The sequence below is a fragment of the Antedon mediterranea genome, chromosome 6 (genome assembly GCF_964355755.1).
Source record: "Antedon mediterranea chromosome 6, ecAntMedi1.1, whole genome shotgun sequence".
NCBI lineage: Eukaryota > Metazoa > Echinodermata > Crinoidea > Comatulida > Antedonidae > Antedon > Antedon mediterranea.
Window position 1 is genome coordinate 21,244,035 of NC_092675.1, and position 24,432 is coordinate 21,268,466.

Here is a 24,432-nt window from a genome sequence, read left to right on the forward strand (position 1 = left end):
TATGGATTTGCCCAAATTAACCAAAGGGCCGGTCCTCCATGGATGGACATTAAGCCCCATAATGGAAATATAATGGATGACACTGTGGGTTTATATAGACAGGCACATGGAATAAAGCTGCCTGTGCACTCTCGATCCTTAAGGAACACTTATGGATTTGCCCAAATTAACCCAAGGGCCGGTCATCCATGGACATTAAGCCTCATAATGGAAATATAAGGGGTGACAATGTTGGTTAATATAGACAGGCACATGGAATAAAGCTGCCTGTGCACTCTCGATCCTTAAAGAACCGATTTGGATTTTGCCTAAAATGAAACAATTACAGCAGGTCATCTATTTAGACCCTTATGCGGTTCTCTACTGTATGGTCAGTTCTACATTTGGCTCCTGTATGGGATCAATGCATTTGGCTACATAAGTTACTGTGTTAGAAATATATCGGGTAATTAAAACTGTAGGTTCCAATATTAAGCCATGGGAAAAGCCTGTCTGTGCACCCTCAATCCGTTTAAAAGAACCCATATGGATTTGCCAAAATGAACCAAGGGTAACTTCTGAATTCTCTATGAGCCGTACATTCCGTTTATTGGAAATACATGGATACCTGATTGAAATTGCTCAAAAGAAAGACATTGTACTGTATAGTAATAGTATTATTCCCCTTCCACACCTCTTTGAATTAAATCTGCCCTGATAGGCTCTTTGTAAAGGCTTTCAAGGCAATAATCACACTTGTATTTTTCAAACAGTATAATCTATTAGATTGAATAAAAATATCTATTATAAACAATTTGCCGTTAGAAATCGCTATGCCATGTCGTTATTTAGATGAGAAAAACAGGTCAAAGGTTAAAATTACAGAAAAATAGGTGTTTAAGTCACTTTTTGAAAAAAATGTTGCATTATGTAAAGTATAAACATATATATTGTGAACAATTTGACACCAAAATTGGCTCCTTACGACAAATATTTATTAATGTTTTTATAACCTTATTCAATTATGTCAAAGGTTAATAACCACACTTCCGGTCATTTTCAAGCAATATCATCTGTTATACTGAATATAAATGTATATCTTGGGAACAATTTGCTCCTATTTTTAATTCTCTCCGACCTGCCGTTACTTAGATATAGCAAAAAGAGGTCAAAGGTCAAAATTGCTATTATTTTTCAAAGAAAGTTCTGTTAGAGCTAATATAAACATATACATTGTGAACAATTTGACACTAAAATTATCTCACTACGTCCAGAATTTCCAGAGATATAGCATGTTTTTATATTGGTCAATTTTGAACTTTGACCCCTTATATCTCGAAAACGCTTCCTATCCTGATCGATTACCTTCCATATTCGTAATCTACGGAAAATTCTGGTCTAGAAAAGTTGGATGGCAATTTGTCCCCTTTCGGGTGGTGATATCCCCCCTCCTGCCACCGGACTAAAATGGTCCATTTATCGAAGTTGCGTTTATAGACTCACGACGCTTGAATAGCATTTGTTTCCCTTCTGTTCTTTGTAATATTGTTGTAGTTTTCAAATAGTCTTGAGCAGCAGGTCACTGGATAAGTCATCGCTTTTATCGTTTAGATTAAAGTTGATCAAAGAGGGGTACTTTAGGGTTAGGATGGGTATGGTGTCTATACATGGAATACTTGTTTGAATAAGAAGTGCATATTTAACTATTTCATTATGGGTTCTACATCGCATTCATCAAACAATTTCAGCAACTAACGAATTATAAGATTATTTTGTGCAGGGAATCTTAATGCATAATAAATATTCTAAAATTCATTTGGTTACTGGTTCAATGATTTATTCGATATTAGGTCTTAACATTATTAAAACGTACATATCTAATTTATTTTTCATTTAAAAAATGAATAATATAGGCTTTCCTATAACATCGTTTCTGCCGCCGGATTCATCAGCCATGATAATTAAATGATGATCTTTAGCATGTCATGACCCCAAACAATAGTATCTATATTTTCATAATTGGGGAGAGTCTGTATATAGACTATATCATTATATCAGTCTGGATGATTATTTTGTTGTATTTGTACACTTAATAGTTTATATTTCATCTGTTACAAGGATAGGCCTACGAACATGGATTTCTTTAAATCAATGATGCACTATTCAAAGTCAAATGCTAGACCCGTTCCATGAAGATTCTCTCTGATCTTAGCATCAAACTGCTCATTTTGAGCAACAGTAAAGTGGTTCTTCCAGTCACCAATTTGACCTAAAGAGAAATAAACAGTGGGTTGAATTTGGAAAAGAAACACATATAGTAAAAGTAGCGTAAAATTGACTGGAAATATCCAATTTAATCATGCCATCCGTGGGTTGTCTCAGTAGTCGATGTTCTAAACTGCATTTCAACTTAATAGAAGATATAAATTAAAAGATAATATATTGGCACACATGACGTATAATATCGTAACGCCGACTGTGTTGAACACACAAAAAACTACCGTATTTCATTAATAGTATTCACAGATGGTGACTTTGGATGTCACCATGTCACAACACAAGAGTTCAGCAATTCAAAACGATCCCTCTGAAGCAAGAGGTACCAAACACAACAATCCAAAGTTGTTATATACGCCTCATAAATTACAAACCTTTTCGGATAAATGGTGATTTTCCCACTGCTTTTGTTAGGAACACTCCATCTTTCACTTTCTTCTCAACATCGTCGTAAGTTTTCTTCATATTTTTTACATCCGAGTAATGAACTACCTTGTCAAGTTCTTCGTCCGTTAGAGTGCGCTCCAGATGATTGGCAAACTTAGTGACCGATCCTTTTGGATCCTAAGAAAAATCCATAAAAATCATATAAAAATAATTATCTTTCTCATTAAACCGAGTTATATTTTCCAATGCAATTGTTGATGAAGTGTATACTTATTTGAACTTTTTTGTTTAATCCTGCTGTTGTAACATTATCGTTTTTTTCTTCCTATGCGTGTTTTTTAAAATTTATTTATTAAGAGTGCCTTGAAATTTCCAGTTGGAAGATTATCCTCTTTTAAGTTGAAATAAAGAACAGTATTTTTTAGTTATAGTCGACAATGTGTTAATGACCTATCTGGCGTACCATTCATCTTGCCATAAAGAAGAATTCCTACAAATTACAACTTGTTGTTTTATGTATTCAATATTAGGAAATTGTTTTCAATTCTTGATTTGTTTCTGTTTTCTTTATGAAAATGGTTCATTTGCATACCTTTGGTTCATTTGCATACCTTTTTCATATCTTCATACTTCATATACAAAAAGTTTGAATCATGTCGATGTTTCCAGTATTCCAGAGCATGCGTGAAGAATCCTCCCATTAGTACTGCAAAAAAAGAATTATGATACACCAGTGGTTAGAAAAGTTGCTGTGGCTAGTTGTTGATTAACACTTTTTGAAATGAACAAAAAGAATACAGCTAATATAATATGGGTGTCCTTACAATCTTCTTGTTTTATCCATTCGTCAGCAAAAGTATTCCAAGTTGCATCCAGAGCCGACACACCAATTTTGTTGTTAGCATGATACAACGATACTCCACAATCTTTAGGATTTCGGGTTACGTAGATAACCTGCAAGACGAATTCCAATGAATTTGTAATTGTATTATTTCTTACACCTATAATAAATGCAATATCGACACCCCAAAACTTTGAAGCAATTGGATAATTATGGTCAACAAATCAAATCATGAGATAATTATGGAACCTTTAACTCAAATTGGTTTGAAAGGCTTATGTATACGGTAAATTAGACATCCATCCTCCAATAGAAAATTTGTCACGAATTAAATAGATGTTTCTTCAAGCTTTTTAAAATCAAATCCAATCGTGTTAGTGATTGTGTTTATATTGAGAGTTAGGCCGAATAGACGGAATGTGCATGTGACAGTGGACTGTAGCTCGGTTCCCACTACCCTGTACGACGCGACGGAAGGAGGTAAGCGTTGCAACTCAAGTGATTGACCAATCACGAGAGGTTCAACTGTCTAAAGTGGGAACCAAGCTTTAGTTGTGGAGACATCAACAAACAACAATTGGATAATGTTGCAGAAATCGTATCGTACCTTTGGTTTCTTTGTAAACACCTGAGGAGGAAGTAGAGATTCTTGCAGATGCGTGAGAATAACTCTTTGACCTTCTATTGCTTCCAACTTTTTGTAAAAAGGCGCAAGAGATTTTATGTCAGTTTTGTCCTTTATGTAAGACATTTCCAGAGCAGCTTCCTGACAAGAACGGTCAATTTTGTCCGGATCACCACCAGTTAGAATTAAATTGATAATTTCATTCGACCAGTGAGTTCCTTTAAAAAAAAAAAGAGTGAGATCGTTATAGCCTGCTATTCAATTTTCAAAATCCAAGAAATCGTTTATGCGCAAACTTCCCGCTGTCTACTTATTTTAAAGCAAATAAAATGCGCAACCGTAGCTAAGGGACGTTCGATTCTACAGTATAATGTAACCGGCATAACATAGATACTGTATAGTGTCAGGAGAGGATACACTATATCATAATGACATGAACGTGGCTGTCAGAAGACTCGATACTGGGATGCTGTTTACTATCGCTAGACTTAATACCGCTCCACATGCAGAAGAAAAATTATACATTTTAATATCATAATCTAGAGCATATCAAGTGGGATATTACTTCATTTCCATTAAAAAATGTTTAGCTATAAATATGATCTCTGCAAATAAGGTATGCTGCATAATCAATCATTTTTGCTTTCTTTTGAATTAGGGCTGTAAACATTTGGATAAGATTACGACTGTTTACACAGATTAGACCGAGTTTACTTATGCTTGAAAACGTGCCCCATGTTTGATCATTCAACCGTCAGATTTTGATATGTATTACTAATATTTTTTTAGTAAATTATCGTTCCATGAATGATAATATTAAATTTAAAAAGTATACATAAAAATTAATAATCATCATCCATCGTCATAATTAGTATTAGTAGAATATATTCAAGTTATGTTATATGCCTAGTAAACACATTTTTTTTACTGAAAAATAAATATTTTTGGTGTAAAAATTATTTACCACATTTTGCATAAGTAACCAAAAAGATATCGTCAGGTCTGACTTCAAACGTTGGCATGGCATCTAAGTTTCCAACTGGAAAGACCATGGTGTGGAACTTAATCCCTTTGTAGTGATAGTATCCCTTCTGGAACATTTCGGTTGAAAATTGTTCTGCGGCTGACATTTTGAACTGTGAATATAATTCATTCAATTATTGCCAGAATCTTAAATTGATTTATACTATACATCATACATTACAAACAGTCTATACAAAAGAAATATAGTACACAATGTGATTTTTTTAATCGAGTAGGTCAACTACTGACCTGACCATAGAGAGAGTGAATTGAGATAGAGTACCGTATGCCTACAAATTACAACACTTCAAAATGTACTGTGTTGCTCTGAACTGGGCGAATTTTCTTAAGCTCTGTCTGCACAAACAAACTTTATATGACGAATCAAAATTGATGCTCCCATATATGGACATAATGATGTGTTACTACCATATTTGAGAATATCACTAACATATTTGGACACATCATACTTTTTTTGGCACAAATTCATAGTAGACAGAACTTTACATTAATCAGCACTCCTCTTCAAACATACGTATGCCTAACATGTGAACTTAGTAATAAAGGGCACATTTTTCCGGTTTAATTGTTATTAGTGAAAAAAAAAATCACATGCATTACTTTACTTTCAGGCTATAGGCGAAATGTTATGTAGCTCATAATAGCATAAATTAGATAATTAAATCAATTTACTGTACCTTAATAGCTGTTGTGACGGTATTCTTCGTTATTCACCTTCGTTGCAACTGGGTACTATTAAGTCGACGGCGACTCTTTTAAATGAATTGAACGGTGTAAATTACACGTAGGTTTATTTATCAAATAATAATAGACGTGTCTCGTGTAAATAGAACTAATGTAAGGAAGAGGTCGTGGGTGACGTGGCAATGTTGTTGACAGTGCTCTGTAAACAGAAGGTCATGGGATTGAGTTCTTACCCCTCAATGGTTGAAATAAAGTGATATTACTATATAAGACCTAATAATATCCCACCCGATCCAGCAGTTGTCACTAGGTAAATCTTAACTGAATATTGATAGTCATCTAAATAACGTGTCTGGTGTATTTCAATAATAAAAATTAATTTTAATACAATTTTAATACAGTTCCATTTCAAAGTGTAAATTTTTATCAATTCACGATAAAAAGGAGTCATTTCTAGAAATTATATTTTAATTGACAAGCACGTTCTACACCAATTTGTATGAATATTGATAAACGAAGAAATACATCATACATTTTTATATGTACTGCCGTACCACATTTAAATGAGTCAGAACATTTTTTTCGATTTCATCAGCGTAATGATTGATCTTCAATGACCCTGTAAATAATATAATCTTATTTTCATAATTGCGGAGAGCCTGGACTGATTAATTATAGTAGTCAATTTATTTATATAATCGATTGCAATAAAAAAAGTTCAAGTTCAAGTATAGTTGAATACGGTATTTCGGCACACTCATATTTTTCGTATCTTTTAAACATGTGTTTAACTTGTTATTCAAAATCAAATACTAGGCCCGTTCCGTGAAGATTTTCTCTGATCTTAGCTTCAAACTGCTCATTTTGAGCCACTGTGAAGTGGTTCTTCCAGTCACCAATTTGACCTAAAAAATTAATAAACAGTGTTTTGATTTTGGGCAAGAAACACATTATATTAGAAGTACCGAGAACTTGGCTTGAAATTGAATGGAAAAATATCCTTTAAGCATGTCAACCGTGGGCTGTCTCAGCAATAGTCTAGGTTCAATCATATTAATGCCAGTATGAGAACTTGCGAACAAAATAATATAATGAAAAAAACTTTCCCGATCATACCATACGTTGTCGAAGCATGGATGTAGCATTGCTTAGTTGTTTACATAAAATTACGAACCTTTTCTGATAAATGATGATTTCCCCATGGCTTTTGTGAGGAACACTCCATCTTTCACGTTCTTCTCAACATTGTCGTAAGTTTTCTTCATATTTTTTACATCCGAGTAATGAACTACATTGTCAAGTTCTTCATCCGTTAGACAGCGCTCAAGATGATCGGCAAACTTAGTGACCGATCCTCTTGGATCCTTAAAAAGAAATTTTAAAATAATTATTCATTCTAAAAGAATAATATTAGCAATTTTCACTATATATCTACGCTTTTTAACATTTATTCTTGCAGTCATAAAACTAAAAGTATTTTGATTAAAGTTAAATAGAGTCTATAAACAATTACATTACATTCAAGAATTATTATTTACAATCATCGTCTTGCTCACTCACTGTGTTTATCAATCATATTGTGTTGTATTTAGGCCTATTTATCTTTTTTGGGGGTTCAATCTTAATTTTATTATAAATATCAGCATTTTTAGTTGGAACTGAATCGGTTGTATCTTTTTAATTGTCTACAATTCATGTTGGCCGGAAATAACACTGAGTTAAACTAAATGTTATGAGGGTTAGTGCAGACCAGCTGTTTGATCGAAGAAAATTCTTAACGAACATCTTAGTAGGCTATTTAGTGCTGAATAGGTTTTCGACTCCAGTTCTACGACGAAGAAGAGGATCCCATATGTATGTATGTATGTGTGTTTAGGCCTAGTTATGTACTGAGCAGTCTGTCTTGGTTGACTGTTCCTTATGAAAATGGTTGATTGAATATCAGAAGTAAGCTATAGCTATGTATACCCTTTTCATATCTTCATACTTCATATACAAAAAGTTTGAATCGTGTCGATGTTTCCAGTAATCTAGAACATGTGTAAAGAATCCTCCCAATAGTACTGCAAAAATGAATTAAGATACAGTGGTTAGAACATATGCAATGTATATAGTGTGTGATAGAACTCAGATACAGAAAAATGCGTTTATCCTCACTATCTTCTTGTTTTATCCATTCGTCAACAAAAGTACTCCAATTTGTATGAGCCGTCATACCAACTCCTTTTGTAGCATGATACAAGGATACTCCACAATCCTTAGGATTTCGGGTGACGTATATCACCTGTAAGAGGAGTTTAGTAGTATTTTTAAGAAACAGGTCGTTGGCAGCACTTCTTATTACTATCACGGCTTATGGGACGCCGTGTCAAAGCACAACTACAGTTAGGTGGGCTTAAGTAACTACAGTTTAAGTAAAGACGATGCTCTTGCGTCATTTAGCAATATGTTACTTGAGGGAAAGCTCGCGTTTACACAATATTGCAAATCATTAGCAAATTTATCAATACTGTATTCTAAATAAACATTGTTCTCCTTCTCATACTTAAATCATAACATGAAAATCAAATCGTACCTTCGGTTTCTTTGTAAACACTTGAGGAGGAAGTAGAGATTCGGGAAGATGGGTGAGAATAACTCTTTGACCTTTCTTTGCTTCAATCTTTTTGTAAAATGGCTCAAAAGATTTCATGTCAGTTTTGTCCTTTATGTAAGACATTTCCAGAGGAGCTTCCTGACAAGTACGGTCAATTTTGTCCGGATCACCACCATTTAGAATTAAATTGATAATTTCATACGACCAGTGCGTACCTAAAAGAAGCCAAGAGTCTTAGCGCCTGCTTTCCACGAAAAAAAAAATGTATTTGGGATTCGTTTATGTGTAAATACGTCACTATAGAAAACTGTTCCAGTGGGACTTTACTAACAAATTGGGCAATCCGTCTTGAGGAGACACATTAATAGGGCGAAATTGCTACCTATAAATGGTTATTGGCTGTTAATATCACAATATAGATATTTTGAAACAGTTAACATTTGATTACGGCTCTTTGCATCGGGACCAACATTACCGATAAAGTCAATATCTTCGCCCCTCTTCCTGTTTATCTAATGTTTTTAATATAATACAATCGTTTCTTTTCTAATAGTAATAATTATATGTTGTGTTCATTAAATTGAACATAAAATGAACGTTATTCGAATTATATCGTGAATAGGACCATGAGTATTGTAAAACCAATGTTAAAGTAATGTTATTATTAGTGTTAAACACCTTATACCGATATGTGAAATGTATTTATTTACCACACTTTGCGTAAGTCACTAAAAATATATCGTCAGGTCTGACTTCGAACGTTGCCATGGCATCCAAATTTCCAGGAGGAAGCATCATCATATGGAACTTAATCCCTTTGTAATGATAGTACCCCTTCTGGAACTTTTCGGTTGAAAATTGGTCTGCGGCTGACATTTTGAACTGTACTGTTAATCTATTGTTAATTGTATACTGTATTTATGAATTATAAGCATTCTACAAAGGTATGAACAAGATATACTTTAATACATGAGAGGTCTGGGAGTCGGTGGTGCGTTGAATCCCCCACCCCCTTAACAGCCAAAATTAAATTATTAGTCTCTTCAAATAATTATAGTTTGAATGGACCATCTAGATGCTTAAATGCCTCTGATCATAAATTCGACTATTAGCAATCTTCTGTTCAGAAAGCCTGGTGAGCATAGGCATACTGCATCACTAAAGTTAGCCTAAGTCAAGCCGACTATAGGCCTAATTGGCCGAAAGTGGCCAAAAGGTCAATTACAGAATTACGGTAGAAAACTGAATTGCGTCAAATAATATCTATAGACAAATAACAAACAACTATAAAAATAGAAAATACTACGATACATACAAATCTAACAAAATTATTATTAAATGATGTTACTGTACCTTATTATGAAAGTCTGTGATATTTATTCTTACTGGTACAAGATGACCGTAGTAGACACAGACTTGAACTTTGTACATCACACGTGGCATATCCATCAGATAATTTCAAATATACATAAAAGTGAAAGGTCGCAGAAGGTTTACCGTATAAGTACATAGTGTACGTCAATTTGTATAACCCCGGGTTTAACATTTCTATTGTTTAGGCCTATTTGATTCTTAAATATGTTTTACATGACGAAACAGTACATAACTTAGATACTGTTATTGAAAAAAAGTGAAAATGTCAGTATTGAATTGTTAACCGTTTGTATATTATACAAATATAGTATTAATTATTTTGAAAGTATTGAAAAATAAAATCAACGGTACTTAGGCCTATTGCTTTATTTGACCTTGCGATACAAATAATGCTAAAAAGAAATAGACTAATGTGAAAGAAAGAATATTGAATTGTATTTCTTAAAAGTCATGCATATTTATGTGTTTTAAAGTTATTTTATCTTTTTTGTTATAACTTATATAGAAAATCTATATGTATAGTATAATAGTTTTATAGGTGACCGTACATTTTTAATCAAAATATGATGAATGAATAAATGTGGGTTGCCACTTGCCAAACATTATTATTATTAAAGTTATTACAATTTTGTAATAATATTATCCTAAACCCTCGTCACTGATATTCCAAACTTTTACCTACTCCAGTTATATTTCTTGAATTTTCTATATATTTACCATTTGACATTAAATGTCGTGCTGTTATAACGTCCCTCTATTTATAAATCATATATTTAATAAAAAAAAAAAACCAGTATCATAATATCTAAAGATCTAATTTGTATAGAGTAAAACAATGTTGATATTATATAATATATTATTTCTTCTTCACGTTCTATGATTTTAAATTACTGGACTGATTCATTATAATGATTTAGTCTAGTTGAATACGATACTTCGGCACACTAATATTTCGTCTCTTTTAAAAATGAGTTTAACTTGTTATTCAAAATCAAATACAAGGCCTGTTTCGTGAAGATTCTCTCTGATAACAGCATCAAACTTCTCATTTTGAGCCACAGTGAAGTGGTTCTTCCAGTCACCAATTTGACCTAAAAATAAACACATTGGATGCCAGTTTGTGAGGATTTGAGTAAAAAATAATATAAAAGAAACATTTTCCATACTTTACTGTCTGTAGGCCTATTGTAGTTTTTACTGAATGATTTGGTTGTCGAAATGGTCGAACAATCCCCCAGAACAGAAGTAACCAGCTAGCTTGCTTGATTGTTTAAATATAATTACGAACCTTTTCTGATAAATGATGATTTCCCCATGGCTTTTGTTAGGAACACGCCATCTTTCACGTTCTTCTCAACATTGTCGTAAGTTTTCTTCATATTTTTTACTTCAGAGTGATGAACTACCTTGTCAAGTTCTTCATCCGTTAGAGTGCGCTGCAGATGATCGGCAAACTTAACAATCGATCCTCTTGGATCCTAAAAAGCAATTTTAAAATAATATTTATACTAAAATGTTAGCAATTTTCACTATATGTTTACGCTTTTTAACATTTATTCATGAAATCGTAAAAATAAAAGCATTTTGATTGAAATAAATAATGTATTTATGACATTTTTATGAAATTGTATTTCCATGTTTTTTCTGTAAGCATATTTTGTTGTATTTATTTTCTATCTTAATTGTAGTATAAATATCAGCATCAGTTGGAACTCAACCGGTCGTATCTTTGTAATCTATATATAAATTTACGTAAGGGCAAAATTCGGTAAATCGCGCGTTATTTCTACAATGTTTACTCGATTGTATATAAAGTTGGTTCGTACTTTCGGTACTGATTTTAACCACCTGATGTAACCCTGTTTACTAATTAAATTTAGTTCGATAATTAGTTATTGACAATTAAAACGAATTTAGGTTCAATGATTTGCCCCAAGTAGGGGTGTTTTTCAATCGTGGTATACACTGTCTAATGGACGTCCATCTTGAAAAATACCCGCAGACAATAATACGAGGATGCTTCGCATTTTCCTATCTCCTCCTACGATAATTGTTTTTAATGGCTGAAAACTGGTTGAACAGCTCGAGTACAGCATCATAATGTTGAAGACAGGCCGATTTTCTTTAAAAAATACTATTTTGATAGATTTAATATACGTTTATACAAATGTATTGATTTGCGATGAATGGAACATTCCAAATTATTTGGTTTAACCATGCTTGCATACCTCCATGGTTTAACACAAGTAGGTAAATTTATGGGCCATTGGAGAATAAACATAAATAGTATTGTAATGCTATACAATACTGTAAATAGGTATTAACCACTTTAGATCGCCATTTGAATCGCAAATTTCTTATTGTGTGTGTTGGGACTGTTAGATATAATATAAACAAAAATACAAATAAACTTATTACTGTGAGTGTGGGTAGCCCCTAATTTTAGATTATAAACACATAATAATATAATACTTTATTACTTACAGTTGCTTCTCAACGTTTGTATTAATTAATAATTACAAAAAATATAAACGTCGTAGTGGTGTATCGTTACATGTACTTTACTATTTCAATCGACTATGACAGTGACAATTGTAACAGTTAATAAATCGGAAATGTTTTACTCTATTTAGTGGTATATTATTTATAGGCCTATAAAAAACATATTTCGTTACTTAGTGGATAATAAAGAAATATAAAGAATAATTTAATATAAAGAATATATTAAAAAATTGTTCCTCTTTGTATCTATCCTCATCCCAACCCTCAACCCTAATGTTAGATACAAAACACAAATTGGGTTTGTATAAATAAGTCAAAATTTAACATTTTGACTCATTTTGTGACAAGTTTCTCTGTTGGAAGTAATTCGCAGGGTGCTAATTTTGGTACACTACATAAATCATTGTGTATATTTATTTGTTTCTGTAAACGACAATGTTTTTTAGTCATGCGGTACGTAAATTTGAAATCGCCAGTTTTTTTACGCTGAAATTACATGTATTCGAGAACCATCTGTGGGCACGACCTAGATGGTACGCGAGCGAAGCGAGCGTACCATCTAGTTGTCTACAATTCATGTTGTCGGAAAGAACACGCCCTAAAGCGACAACCTAATCAATGGGGTGTGCATCAAATGTATACTGCAGACCCTGTTTGTATGTGTATTTAGGCATAGTTATGTACTTTGGGCAGTCTGTCATTGATTTTGTTCTGTAGTAGCCAACGTGCAGTATCCAATAGATAGTTTTAAAAAACAGTAAAGTTAGTTGACAGTTCTTTAAGGAAATGGTTGATTGAATATCAGAAAAAACTGTAGCTATTTGCATACCCTTTTCATATCTTCATACTTCATATACAAAAAGTTTGAATCATGTCGATGTTTCCAGTATTCCAGAACATGGGTAAAAAATCCTCCCATCAGCACTGCAAGAAAACCCCAACATTATGATACAGTGGTTAGAACATACAATGTATGTAGTTATGATGTTATTATGATGATAAAAGAAAGTTGTTGGCTAGAACTCAGATAGGCCTAAAGAAAAATACGTTTATCCTCACAATCTTCTTGTTTTATCCATTCGTCAACAAATGTACTCCAAGATTCATCCAGAGCCGACATACCAATTCCCTTTTTCGCATGATACAAGGATACTCCACAATCTTTAGGATTTCGGGTGACGTATATCACCTGTGAGAGGAGTTTAGATTTAGAGTCTTTTATTACGGACTTTGAAGAAACAGGTCGTTGGCAGCACTTCTTATCACTATCACGGCTTATGGGACGCCGTTTCATTGATATCTTCAAGTTGTTAATTTAAATGAATCGAGTTTAGTTTATGTTCTATAGGCCTAAGTTGTGAGACGAAATTCGTACGGTATGCAAGAACAATGGATATTAAAGTGCCTACCTATAGTTATACCATGGAGTACTCGAGTATGTATATACCGAGTATACGAGTGCAGACATAAACAAAATGTTTTGGCATAACCGCTTTTATTTCATCAATCATCAATTCATAAACAATATTGCATCATTATCAAATTGATCAATACTGTATTTTAGATAATAATTGTTCACGGATATTAACTTAAAAACATAACTTGAAAATCAAATCGTACCTTAGGTTTCTTTGTAAACACTTGAGGAGGAAGTAAAGATTCGGGCAGATGGGTGAGAATAACTCTACGAGCTTTCTTTGCTTCCATCTTTTTGTAAAAAGGTTCAAAAGATTTTATGTCAGTTTTGTCCTTTATGTAAGACATTTCCAGAGCAGCTTCCTGACAAGTACGGTCAATTTTGTCCGGATCACCACCAGTTAGAATTAAGTTGATAATTTCATTCGACCAGTGCGTACCTAACAAGAAGCCAAGAGAATTTACTTGTGATTTGTTTATGTGCAATACGTCACTATAGAAATTAATTGATCCAGCAGGACTTTACTAACCAATGTGGCAATACATTTTGAAAAGAAAAAAATTGTTATTTATAATATTGTGATGTATTAACTGAAGCTGTTATTTTACGGAAGCCCGTTCGGGCCACAAGTTAACTACATTTTAAAAGCCGAACGTAATGGTAAATGGGCCAAATAGAAATGCGCCGAATGCTGAAAGAGCCGAACGTAATGGTGAATGGGCCGAATAGAAATGCGCCCAATGCTAAAAGAGCCGAACGTAATGGTAAAAGAGCCGAATAGAATTAAAGTTTGCTGCCGGAGGCAGCGATGGCGTTCCATATGCAACATCGCCTCGGATCCAATGCACGTACATGTCACGTGACGGGACATGTACTGATAATAATATAATACGCCAGATAATTAAGTGGCGGCCGCCAGATAATTAAGTGGCGGCCGCCAGATAATTAAGTGGCGCCCGCCAGATAATTAAGTGGCGGCCGCCAGATAATTAAGTGGCGGCCGCCAGATAATTAAGTGGCGGCCGCCAGATAATTAAGTGGCGGCCGCCAGATAATTAAGTGGCGGCCGCCAGATAATTAAGTGGCGGCCGCCAGATAATTAAGTGGCGGCCGCCAGATAATTAAGTGGCGGCCGCCAGATAATTAAGTGGCGGCCGCAAGATAATTAAGTGGCGGCCGCCAGATAATTAAGTGGCGGCCGCCAGATAATTAAGTGGCGGCCGCCAGATAATTAAGTGGCGGCCGCCAGATAACAGCTTTTAAGCTAAGCTTTATGTGTCGAGGTGTTCTCTCTGCAGCAGCAACGCTCTAGCCTCGATCTCTACAACGCTCTCTAGCCTCGATCTCTCCTACATCTAGGAGTTCTTTGATCTAAGGCTAGAGAAGGGAAAGAAATAGTTTAGAGCATTTTAGCTCCCTGTTACTAGGCTAGGCATATAGGAAAACAAGGCTAAATTTATAGCCTTTTGACTCTATATATTATTTATTAATACTGTATTAAATATAATATAAATAAGAAGCCTCCTTTCCGACCTACCAATTATGAAGCACAGGCTTCATAATTGGCCTAATAACTATAATCGTAGGAGCCTTTTTTTCCGATAGGACATGAAAACGTACCCCCTCCCCCCTCTCCATTTTCTATGATATTCTAATTTAAAACCAATTTTGTTTGTATTGATATTTGACATAGTGTTGAGAACTGATCGATTATGAAAATATAATGATGAATATCGATTCAGAACTTCTTAAAACAGAGGGCCGGGGGACATTCTTTCACAGGGTGGTTGAACATTTTAGATAGGCCATGAAAACGAACCCCCTCCAATTTCTATGATATTCTGATTTAAAACCAAATTTTGTTTGTATTGATATTTGACATAGTGTTAAGAACTGATCGATTATGAAAAAATAATGATGAATATCGATTCAGAACTTCTTTAAACAGAGGGGGACATTCTTTCACAGGTGGGGTTGAAAATTTTAGATAGGCCATGAAAACAAACCCCCTCCAATTTCTATGATATTCTGATTTAAAACCAAATTTTGTTTGTATTGATATTTGACATAGTGTTAAGAACTGATCGATTATGGAAAAATAATGATGAATATCGATTCAGAACTTCTTTAAACAGACGGGGGACATACTTTCACAGGGGGGTTGAAAATTTTAGATAGGCCATGAAAACGAACCCCCCTCCAATTTCTATGATATTCTGATTTAAAACCAAATTTTGTTTGTATTGATATTTGACATATTGTTGAGAACTGATCGATTATGAAAAAAATAATGATGAAAATCGATTCAGAACTTCTTTAAACAGAGGGGAGACATTCTTTCACAGGGGGGTTGAACATTTTAGACAAGTAGGCCTACCTTATGGTTATATGCTGTGGAAACGAACCCCCTCCAATTTCTTAATTAAAACCATTTTGTTTGTATTTATATTTGACATAGTGTTGAGAACCGATTGATTATGAAAAAATGAAGCAGAACTTCTTCTTTGTAAAACAGAGGGAGACATTCTGAAAATTGTATTATTATTATATTGCGACATAAAAAAATAAAATTATGATTATAAAAAGGCCCTCGTAATATCCATGTTTATTTATTTTGTTATTTTTTAGGTAACTATGTGGTTCTGCTATAAGAGATGGTGGAGGGTCAGTCAAAAGAGAAAGGGGGTGGGTGGGGGGGGGGGGGGGTTGAAAGTTTTAGCTTAGCTAACATTTTCAACCTCCCCTCCAAGCCAGCGAAGATCAGTGAAGCGTGTAATCGTTGAATAAACATAAAAAATTCCCTTTTCGCGCATGCGTTGTTAAGGGGGGGGGGGGGGAGAGGTTGAGAATTATGGGGGGGGGGGGTGGATTTCTTAGAACAACGGCTCTTTACATCGGGACCTACATTACCAATAAAGTCAATATCTTCTCCACTCTTGCTGCTTATCTAATGTTTTGGTTGTAATCTTTGAAATTGTTTCTTTTCTAATATATACTTTGTGTTCACTAAATTGAATATAAAATGAACGTATCTTCCAATTATATCGTGATAATTTGTAGGACCAGTATTGTAAAAGCAATGTTAAAGTTATAATGTTATTATTAGTACTGTATTAAACACCTTGTCACATACCAATTATGTAAAATGGATTTATTTACCACACTTTGCGTAAGTCACTAAAAATATATCGTCAGGTCTGACTTCAAACGTTGCCATGGCATCCAAATTTCCAGGAGGAATCATCATCATATGGAACTTAATGCCTTTGTAGTGATAGTACCCCTTCTGGAACTTTTCGGTTGAAAATTGTTCTGCGGCTGACATTTTGAACTCTGTTAATCTATGGTTAATTGTATATTTATGAATTATAAGCATTCTACAAGGATATACATAGGCCTATGATTTGAAATAGTGTACGACATGAAGAAGATATACTTCAACATATGAGAGACCTGAGAGTTAGGAAGTATTGCATGCAGATAGGGAGGATTCGGGTCGGTGGTGCGCTACATCCCCAACCCTGTTTAACAGCCACAATTAAATTAATAATCTAAACAATTCGACTATTAGCAATCTTCTGTTCAGAACACCTGGTGAGTATATGCCTACTGGCAATTGACCGACAGTGGCCAAAAGTTGGTAAATTACAGTAGCCTACTATTTATCTACTATAGCCTCCACACAAAGGAAATTATCAAATGATGTTACTGTACCTTATTACTGTGGAAGTCTGTGATATTTTTTCTAACTGGGTATGTTACAAGACGACCGTAGTAAACACAGACTTGAACTTTGTTCATCACATGTGGCATCAGATAATTTCTTGTAAATATACATAAAGTAAAAGGTCGTAGAAGGGTTATGCATACATTTTCCCGCCAATTTTAAAGCCACGGGCTTAACATTTCTATTGCTTTGGCCTCTATATGAAAAACTATCTTAAATTTGTTTTACATGACGAAACAGTTCGTAACTTGATAGATACTGTTATTGAAAGGTGAAAATTTCAATATTTAATTATAAATCTCATTGTTAACCGTTTGTATATTATACAAATATAACATTAATTTTTTAGAAAGTATTAACAAAATTCAACAGTAGTTTGGAACTTGCTTGATTTAAAAAAAATGGACTAATGTGAAAGGAAAAATAATGAATTTTATTTCGGAAAAGCTATGCATAAATGATTCTTAAGTTGTTAATCCTAATATAACATATAGAAAATCATAAGTATATTAGTTTTGTAGATGACCGTACATTTCAAATAATGATTTTAATTAAAATATGATGAATAAATAAAAGTGGGTTGCCACTTGCCAAAAAAAGGCCATCTATATCCATATTTTTGATTTAAACTAGTTATATTATTTACCATTTGACATTAAAAGTCGTACCATTATAACGTCCATCAAAAAGCTCTATTCATAAATGAATTATTTATTAAAAACAAGAGTCATAATATCTAATGGTCTAATTTGTATATAGTAAAACAATGTTGATATTTGTCACAATAGTATTACTTCTTTCCGTTCTATAATTTTAATATTTATATTGTAGGCCTACATTTATAAGCTGCAACGCTCTCTACTGAGCAGATTTATCATCCAAGCATGATGCACTATTCAAAGTCAAATACTAGGCCCGTTCCACGAAGATTCTCTCTGATCTTAGCATCAAACTGCTCATTTTGAGCCACAGTGAAGTGGTTCTTCCAGTCACCAATTTCACCTAAATATAAATAAATGTATTAATAAGAATGTTTTCAGACAATAAAAATTTCTATTTGCAATTACACATGTCTATTTCCATTTAATTATTTTTTCTTCTTCTTTCGAACATTTTCTTTCGACAAAAATCACTCTTATGCTATTCTTATCATATTCGAATTCAAGATCGAATAGCTGCAATTTTATTTAGATTTTATCTGAGTTTCGGTTTTTTCTTACCGAAAAAAGTAGAAGGTTAGGCAAAAAATCAGGGAATCATACTTATTGTGTTCGCAGAAAGGTTGACAAAATGAAATATGAATGCGCATGTGCATAAACCATTATGATATCTCTATGCATAAACTAACGCTATCGATTCTCCTAATAATTCGCTGTGTGAAAATCAAGCTTTACCTTTTCGGATAAACGGTGCCTTTCCAAATATTCTGGTGAGAAACACTCCTCCTGGTACATTCTTCTCAATGTCATCATACGTTTTTTTCATATTGTTCACCTCCGAGTGATGAACAACAAGTTTAAGTTTTTCGTCAGTTAGATTGCACTCCAGGTGATCGGCAAACCTGACAATCGACCCTCTAGGATCCTAGAAATAGCAATCATTCAGGAACATCAACTTTTTAAAATTATATTCAAAAGTAGGAAAGATTGAGATTACAATCCTCATTAGAAACAATTAATAAGGATATACACTTTACCAAGAATTATAGAATGACGAATAGATTCTCCAATAGGCTTCCTTACATACCTTTTTCATATCTTCATACTTCATGAACAAAACGTTTAAATCATTCCGATGTTTCCAGAAATCCAAAACATGTTTGAAGTACCCTCCGTATGTTACTTAAAAAAAAATACATTGTAATAGCTTTAACTTTGTTTAGTTTTCAATATAAAATGTTATATGTAAACATTATATTTACATACAATTTGTAACCACTGATCAAGATAACGTTAAAAGCATTCCGTGTAGACATCATTGTTTGCCCGAGAAAAGGTAAGTACGTTTGAATGTCATTATTCACACCGGATAATAGTTTCATTAACAAGATCAGAGGTTATTTGATAAAATTCGGGCAGTATCAGTAATAGTGTCGAATACACTCCATATAGTGTTTTTCTGATTCCTTCAATTAGTTCCGCAATTCGGTTCATCGGATGAACAGCTGAACCACCACAAAATAACGACTGATATTAATGGTGTTCGGATGAATCGGTTAAAATAAAACGCGAAAGTGAATGTGCAGATTTCGAGTGTATAAACAAAATGTCATCGCTGACCCACACGATCAAATACTCGATAGTGTAAAAAGTAAAAATAATATGAAGTTTTTGCATGGAAAGATTATATAATATAGAAGTTTCTTACATTCCTCTTGTTTTGTCCATTCTTCGACAAATTCTTCCCATTCCGATGCAGCGCCCATTTCCTTAAGCGCAGTGTAGATGGATACTCCACAATCCTTAGGATTTCTGGCTACATAAATCACCTAAGACGAATTTAAATAACGTAATTATTAATACTACTGATCCAAGTGCATCACAAAAATATTTTGATAAGATTCCGAAAAGTTACAGTACGTGTATATAGCATAACTGCATATACTGACGATGCGTCCAATTTCCTTTTTTATGATTACTTTACGCATAAACTGGGGCAAAGATTAAAGAGAAACTAGGAAATGAATATGTGTCCGTGTTTTAAGACTATTCATCTTTGTTTACGATAGTGCCACGCCTATCTAAAAAACATAATCTGTACATTATCATTCGGAAGTAATCATACAAGAATGAATTGAGTCAATTCCGGGAAACATGACTTGTACTATGCATGTAAAACGTACGTTTTATCAGATGTTTATCATGTAATGAATTCAGATAGGCCTATATAATAACTTAATATCATAAATATTAAACAATCTACTTCCTTGCCTTGGGTTTCTTTGTAAACACTTGTGGAGGAAGAAAGGATTCTGGCAAGTGGCTGACAATAACCCTTCGATCAATCTTTGCTTCCAACTTTTTGTAAAAAGGTTCAAAAGATGTCATGTCAGTTTTGTCCTTTAGGTATGCCATTTCCAACGAAGATTCCATACAGGTACGGTCTATTTTGTCCGGATCACCACCAGTCAAAATTAGGTTGGTAATTTCAAATAACCAGTGTATACCTTTAGAAATATATTCATTAAATTATGTGAGCTAAGCTAAATAAAAATAGGATTAAGTATACCTTAACACTAACATTGTGGAAAAGTTTAAATCAGAAATCTACATTCAACTCAAAGCATCGACAAAATAAAATACTTTTATTTGTCAATAGATTGCCTTAAACAATTTACCACACTTGGGATAAGTCACCAAAAAGATGTCATCGGGTCTAACTTCAAACGTTGCCATGGCATCTAAGTTTCCAGGAGGAACCATCATGCTGAACTTGACTCCTTTGTAGTTATGCTCTTGTTTCATTTTGATCTTAAAAAAATACAATTTCAATCGTGTCAATTTTTTCATTACTTTGAAACTCTTTCGACCAGCCTTTAAATGCATATTTTACTGGTGAGGCTCAGCTAACATTCACCACGCTGCTGGTGATAACAGGTGTAAATTCAACTCAATTCAATTTCTTTTTATTTCGGAAATATCATCCATATTAATAAACTTATTAACAGAAAAAGAAAAATCTAAACTTAAGTATAAAGAATGCTTCTCCATCTACAATACATTTTGGAGTTATGGAGCATATGTTTGCAAACACAAGCAACAAGGATGTTATCACTATTCAACATACGTTGCATGAAACCATAGGTAGATTTTCGCATGTACTCATTAAAGGAAGGGACACCATGTTCAATAAACATTGCACTGGCACTACTACTTCTACAGACATTAAGTATACGGCGCAGAGCATTATTGTAGCATACATTAAGAGATCTAATAGTCTTCATACGATAGTTACACCAAAGGGCTGCACAATACATATTAATACAGTAAGATCTAAAGAGACAACATTTAAAATTGGTAGAGCATTTCATAAATTTACGATTGAGTGAGTTGCTTATAATACATAAAGACCTGTACTGACTTTGAATGTCGGCCTCATCACTGCAATCACACATAAGAATATGACCAAGATAGGTACCTTTCTCAACATAAGCAAGTTTTTTACCAACAAGTTTAGTAATAGAATTACCTTCAAGTTTGCAAGTACGAGGACAGAAACGCATACAAAAAGATTTCTTATCATTAAATAAAACATCATTCTCTTGCGAAAACTCTTCACAAACATGTACCAATTGCTGGAGACCAGCAACTGAGGGGGCAAGTAGAACAAGATCACCCGCATAACTAAGATGATTCAAGATAATGTTTCTACATTGGCAACCCTGACACAAACCACTTAGTCTACAATTTAGAGTACTAATATATATGTTATAAAGGAGAGGGGACATAACCCCACCCTGTCTAACTCCATTGGATACTGTAAATGGATTTGAAACAGAGTTTCCCCAACGTATCACAAAACTCTGCTTCTCATACCAACATTTGAGCAATTTAACAATACAAAGATTAATACCATTGTTAATGAGCTTATTATAAAGAGTCCAGTGATTGACTCGATCAAAATCCTTACTGGCATCTAGAAAGCAGGCAAAAACTGGACTACAATTTCTATTGTAGTAGTCAATTACATGTTTTAATACAAAGATACACGTATCAGTCGAGTGTTTCGCTTTAAATGCAAATTGGTAGTCATTGGATTCCAATGGGTTACCACAATGACTGATCAAAATGGATTCAAACACCTTAGATAATACAGACGCTAAAGCAATAGGTCTATAATTATTCTTATTAGTAGTATCACCTGATTTGCTCTTAACAATCGGCACTAGAATAACTTTAACAAGATCTTTAGTTACATGACCATGACACAGCATAGCATTATAGCATAAACTCAGGATATTAAGTCGTTTACTACCATATTTAAGATGTTCACCACCCAAACCATCAAGTCCGGGTGATTTTCCTACAGAAAGTTTATCAATGCAATTAGATACAAGATCATGAGTGACATTAATACCAATCTCAGGCGGACAGTATTCTAGAGTCTCCTCTACAAATGCTTTATGAGTCGTGTTATCCACACAGTTAAACAAATTCTCACAATGCTTGGCCCAATGATTACATATGTTGTATTCACCACTAACATTATCAATAACTTCAGAGGTATTAGCTCTAGTATCATTCGTATGCTTAACACCTTCCCAAAAACCTTGGTAGTCCCTATTACTGTAAGACTGAGCTAATTTATCAGCTCTCAGTTGTTGATCATTCTGTTTACACGTGCGTAATGCCAACTTAAAACGAGAACGAGATATTTTCATAGAATGAAACAAGGGCCCATTCCTTGGTTTGCCGTTGTTAGTTCTCCATAATAAGAAGGCTTCACGAGCAACAGAATGCAGATCAGAAACATACTCATTCAAGCCCGGCACAATATTATATGACTTGGACCTAGTGGGCTTCAAACATTCACTAGATGCACGTTTTAGGCAAGCAATAATATTGTTATACAGGTCATCATAAAGAAGCAGGGATTTGAAATTAGATATTTATCTAATCAAATCTATTAATGTTTTGTTGAGGAGGATGCTGTATTTTGGAAGATTTGATTAACTGTTCCATTCAAACTTTTATTGGGGATGGATGCATGGAAATGGATAAGCGGATTAATGTATTATAGAGGATGGAATGTGTGTTGAACCATTCTATCGACTATGAGCGGTGTGCGGATACATATTGAAATAAATATGCCATTACAATAATTCACTAACAATAGCCATTGAAGTAGCTAACTGAACCTTGTATTAAGTTAGATTAATTTATATGTAGTTACAATAAAGAGAAAACATAATACATTGAAAAGAGATTCCAATAACAATTGTGTGAACTGAACCGTACACAAATAACATACAATTAATATTTAAAGGATCTGTATTTGTAGAAAATAATTTAGTAAAGCCGTCGCCGTTATTATTTAGAAAGCCGAGCTTTCTTCAAATTACTCTTTTTAAAAATAACTAGTAGACTTACCTTACTTTTTATGAAATGAGAGCTGGTATTCTTAAACACACCCTGACGTTAAATATACTATCAGTATAACGACAAAGTTGTTATGGACTTAGTTCACGAGTTATTTCCTTGGTTCATTAAATAGAGTGCGTCCTCGCTATTAAAGTTAATTTTATTGAGGGCGTCGTTGCAACGCACCGCGGGTGGTACCATGGGCAAGCGGAGTAGAATGGCTTGCAACGTATCACGCTCTTTAAACACAATGATAGGAGTGACATTAATACCAATCTCAGGCGGACACTGAGTATTCTAGAGTCTCCTCTACAAATGCTTTATGAGTCGTGTTATCCACACAGTTAAACAAATTCTCATAACTAGATGGCACGCTCGCTTCGCTCGCGTACCATCTAGGGGTGCTCACAGATGGTTCTCGAATACAGTAGAATAGAATAGAGACAACAAAACCAATACTGGATTCCATAAAGGACAATTAATTTATGTGGACTAAAGAAATTAGGGAGAAATGGAAATGTATGTACCGGGGAATTGGGCGGCACGTGGTGGTGGTGATGGAACCGCAGTAATAAAGTTGATTGTATTTATATATTATAAGAACCAAACTAAATAAATAGACCTAGACATTCTGCGAAATGGAAATCGGAAATTCAAGCTCCTATTCAGTGAAAAATTAAACTGTAGTCTACCTAAATATTTAGGGCAAATCATCGGTTGTGGTGGTTGAAATTCCTGTAAACATTTGTGTGAACCAAACTGGGTCGAATTTCTGTCATGAGTACTGATTTGTTGGCCTGTGATTTATGACGCCTAAGGGATCTATCTAGACTTATTTTTTAGAATAATGTACGTACCTGTCAGATACAATTGTCTTGTGTCGTATAATAAATAAGTAC

The 24,432-nt window shown here is 33.9% G+C and overlaps 2 protein-coding genes across 2 annotated transcripts; both read right to left on the reverse strand.

Annotated features, from left to right (window-relative positions):
* Window positions 1-1,635: 1,635 nt before the first annotated feature.
* Window positions 1,636-9,826, reverse strand: LOC140052475 (uncharacterized). Its single transcript, XM_072098082.1, has 13 exons — window positions 9,787-9,826; window positions 9,144-9,328; window positions 8,395-8,648; window positions 7,995-8,121; window positions 7,806-7,900; window positions 7,012-7,201; window positions 6,639-6,742; window positions 5,074-5,245; window positions 4,092-4,327; window positions 3,468-3,597; window positions 3,255-3,349; window positions 2,631-2,820; window positions 1,636-2,248 (listed from the first exon to the last, which is right to left on the reverse strand). Exons 2-13 carry the CDS (start codon window positions 9,307-9,309, stop codon window positions 2,139-2,141), a joined length of 1,869 nt encoding a protein of 622 aa, XP_071954183.1. The 5' UTR covers window positions 9,310-9,328; window positions 9,787-9,826; the 3' UTR covers window positions 1,636-2,138.
* Window positions 9,827-10,788: 962 nt separating this feature from the next.
* On the reverse strand, window positions 10,789-23,680 carry LOC140052476 (uncharacterized). Its single transcript, XM_072098083.1, has 14 exons — window positions 23,543-23,680; window positions 20,791-20,923; window positions 20,384-20,619; window positions 19,821-19,941; window positions 19,200-19,294; window positions 18,848-19,037; window positions 18,347-18,455; window positions 17,682-17,711; window positions 16,886-17,067; window positions 13,930-14,165; window positions 13,357-13,609; window positions 13,139-13,233; window positions 11,096-11,285; window positions 10,789-10,898 (listed from the first exon to the last, which is right to left on the reverse strand). The coding sequence occupies exons 2-14, from the start codon at window positions 20,915-20,917 to the stop codon at window positions 10,789-10,791; spliced, it is 1,974 nt and encodes a 657-aa protein (XP_071954184.1). The 5' UTR covers window positions 20,918-20,923; window positions 23,543-23,680.
* Window positions 23,681-24,432: the final 752 nt, after the last annotated feature.

Bases quoted from the DNA above. Each gene is read 5' to 3' on its own strand.
- LOC140052475 (XM_072098082.1), bottom strand. From the start codon at position 9,309: ATGTCAGCCGCAGACCAATTTTCAACCGAAAAGTTCCAGAAGGGGTAC. The intron at 8,122-8,394 runs GTTATGATTTAA...CTCCTCTTACAG, and splicing joins AGGTACGATTTGATTTTCAT to GTGATATACGTCACCCGAAA. The intron at 3,598-4,091 runs GTACGATACGAT...TTCGTCTTGCAG, and splicing joins TGTTTACAAAGAAACCAAAG to GTTATCTACGTAACCCGAAA.
- LOC140052476 (XM_072098083.1), bottom strand. From the start codon at position 20,917: ATGAAACAAGAGCATAACTACAAAGGAGTCAAGTTCAGCATGATGGTT. The intron at 13,234-13,356 runs GTATTTTTCTTT...GTTTTCTTGCAG, and splicing joins AGAAGATTGTGAGGATAAAC to TGCTGATGGGAGGATTTTTT. The intron at 10,899-11,095 runs GTTCGTAATTAT...GTTTATTTTTAG, and splicing joins ATCATCATTTATCAGAAAAG to GTCAAATTGGTGACTGGAAG.